Source organism: Monopterus albus, unplaced genomic scaffold (genome assembly GCF_001952655.1).
Source record: "Monopterus albus unplaced genomic scaffold, M_albus_1.0 scaffold354.1, whole genome shotgun sequence".
Lineage (NCBI taxonomy): Eukaryota > Metazoa > Chordata > Actinopteri > Synbranchiformes > Synbranchidae > Monopterus > Monopterus albus.
In genome coordinates, this window is record NW_018128234.1 from 317,272 (window position 1) to 320,261 (window position 2,990).

Genomic DNA, 2,990 nt, shown 5'->3' on the forward strand with positions numbered 1-2,990 from the left:
ATGGTAAGATGATGTCATGGGGTAGGACTGGATAAGTCTGACTTCTTCCTACTCCATTCAAGCATGTTCTAGGTATAAGCAAATTGGTATTGGATTAGCATTTGTTGGATATGTGTAAAATTATGTGTGTTGACATAGCAACTGTCTTTACATGCTTGAAAGAATAAATCAAATCAAATCAAATTTTGAACTCTCGCAGCAGTTTTGCTATTTATGGTGTCGCCCAGCATGAAATGTGACAGACTGGGTGTGATGGGTGTTTTAAGTCTCTCAGTCTGGAAGTGTTTCACAGGAAGTGGGGAGGCTGAGACGGGCGGACGTCAAGCTGACAAGCCTGAAATCACCTTGTCTTGAAGAAACTTTCAGCTTCTCATTATTTTCTAACTTTCTACTATCAGCCCAGGAGGTGCTTCTTAGTTCTATCAGTACAGAGACACAGGCATGCAATAAATTAGTTTCCCAGTGTTGTGCTGAACTCACCTGTCGTGCCGTAGCGCTCTCATATCAACGTACACAGTCGTGGGGTCGGGTCCTGAGGTGCCCTGAGGAAAGACAGCGACAGACAGTTAACACTGCAGGGCCACACCACGTCCTGACTGCATGGCAAACATTCTTCTACTGGGGGAATCTCATGTCTCTCATAAGATTGTTCCTACATCCTCGGTTGACCTGGACATTGCTCCGGTCAACTGAGGACAAACGACGTTCCAAGTCTCTTATATCGGCTCTGAGGACGGTGCCAGAGGAGCCATGACCGAGGAAACACGACAATATCCTTTGCAGAGGTTTTCTGTAAACTGACCTGGCCCTTTATCAAAAACCAGTTGGTGACTGGACTCATCAGATGAGGGACGTCTCATGTCGTTAATAACTTGTTTCCTGGAGCCCCGTTTCCTCACGTTTTCCTCGCAGCTTACTTTGGCAGAATTAAGAGACAAGGAAGAGACGCAAGTGAGGGAAACGATGGTCCTTATAAGAGACATGAGATGTACAGTGGACGTACTGCTCGTGCACGCGCGCTCACAGAGACAAGCTTTCCCTTTATAGCAGAGTGAAAAGCTCTGGAAGCGAAGATAAGAACCCACAAACCCTCTGCTGACTAACACTCACTGAATGGGGGGGCTTTTGGAGGAGGTGAGTATAAAAAGTGCACAGTAGCAAACTTTGAAAACCAGATTCTACTTGATCAACATGCAAAGAAAGAGTCACATCAAAACTGTCTTTTAGAGGAAAGAGGGGAACAGGACAAGAAGCCAGAGGAAAGGAAAGATGATGGTTGTGAGGGAAAACACGCTGCTGCATTAATACTCCAAAACTTTGCGCTGGTCTACATATCCTGGAAATATCATATAGATCTTAGGCAGGTCTGTGTCGACTGCTGTTTCCTAATGTGAGTGAAGAGAATGAACATTTTGAAGAAAAATCAAGAGACAAGAAGAAAGAGAGGAAGACCCCCGTTGCAAACTCGCTCTTCCTCCACCATCCCTCCGGCCTCTTTTCTTTCTCTGAGATGAGTCCGTATTAAAATGTCTGCCCACCACCGACACACAACGTCAACGTGGGAGCCACACACCAGAGCACAAAACCGCACTGTCTCCCATCAACATAACATAGCACAGTGTCGTGTTGTCGCCTTAGCTCTGAAAATGGCAAAGAAGCACTGTCTGATCAAACGGTCCAGTGGTGGAGAAGTGATCTGATACCTCACAACGCTACTTTGGTAAGTGGAGTTACTTTCAACCACAGCGCCCAGCATCAATAAAGGCATATGACTGTACTGTATTTTGTTCTATTCATCAGGTTCTGAACTCTTGAATGTTTTGGCTGCCAGTTTTCATTTTAAAAAAATCTTTTGCCAGTCAACTTTGTCGTGGCACAGTACTACATTACCCATGAGCCACTGTTTGTGGTAAAAAAATAAAAAAAAGAGCCAGAGACAGGGATCAGAGTCAGTGCCACAGGTGCAGAGTTCATGCAAAGCTGAATTTAAAAAGTGAACCGCGTTAAGCTACAGACTGTTTCCTGGCAACTCCAGCTGTCACCCAACACTGTCCACAGCCAAAGTGAACGGGATCTGTCTTAAATGAGCAAATTCACCTCACCTCGGTGGGCGAGAGACAGCAGAGAAAAAAGGAAGAAATGAATGCAGCCAGTGAAGCAGCTGCATTGAAATGAACTGATCCTGAACTGAGCCCAAGCTTCCTACAGCTGCTGTCCTACGTGAAGCAGCGAGCCACAGCTGTCTCAGGAACCTGCGCAGGCAGCTAGGTTATTTCTAATCAATTCGTCAAAGACTCCGGTCAGAAGCCAGCTGATGAGATGTGCTGACAAGCAGTGGGGTGGAGGAGGTGGTGGGGGTCGACTGTGGTTCCCTACCTGGTCGGCAAGCTTTCCCAGCCTGTGAGGCTACAGCGGCAGAGGGGGTGAGGAGAGAGGAAAGAGGAGGGAGGGATGAGATATGTGGTCGGGGTTATGCACAAAACAAAGACAGAAGAGGGAAGGAAGAAAAATGTCAAATGGAAAACTCAAAGAAACAAAACAAGCAGATTGTTCAGCCCAGAGTTAGTCTGGTCATGTGAAGCTGCCAGAGAGGAACTGGTTCATTTAGGCTGCAGTAAACCATCTCATTATACCATCTACTGTTAGTTGCTTTATACTGATATCATCGTAACTGACTGTGTTAAGTTCTGAGCCATGCAACTGGAGGTCACTGTTCTGTACAACTACACTGTTCAAAATGATGACAAAAAGTTTCAAAATGTCTTTCTATAGGTTTGGATTTTGACTTTACCTGAACATTAGTGTCTATAAAATGGTCAGTGGGACGTTACTTTAGTAGAAAAGCTGCACGGTAGCTTACACTGAATTATCCAGAGCAGGTGACAGTTAATCTTTTTATTCCTCTCCAATTTTGAGGGGGCTTAAAAACAGCAAAGGTTCTGTGACAGATCAGGGAGGAACCTGGTCTTCTCTGCTGAAGGTCAGAATCG

The 2,990-nt window shown here is 45.5% G+C and overlaps 1 protein-coding gene across 3 annotated transcripts in view; it reads right to left on the reverse strand.

Moving 5' to 3' along the window:
• LOC109974928 (disco-interacting protein 2 homolog C) overlaps window positions 1-2,990 on the reverse strand; it is an 81,660-nt gene that overhangs the window by 9,450 nt on the left and 69,220 nt on the right. For all 3 annotated transcript variants that reach the window (XM_020625383.1, XM_020625382.1, XM_020625384.1), the window contains exon 32: window positions 481-542. In XM_020625383.1, the coding sequence (XP_020481039.1) occupies window positions 481-542 (62 nt within the window). The remainder of the gene's footprint in view (window positions 1-480; window positions 543-2,990) is intronic.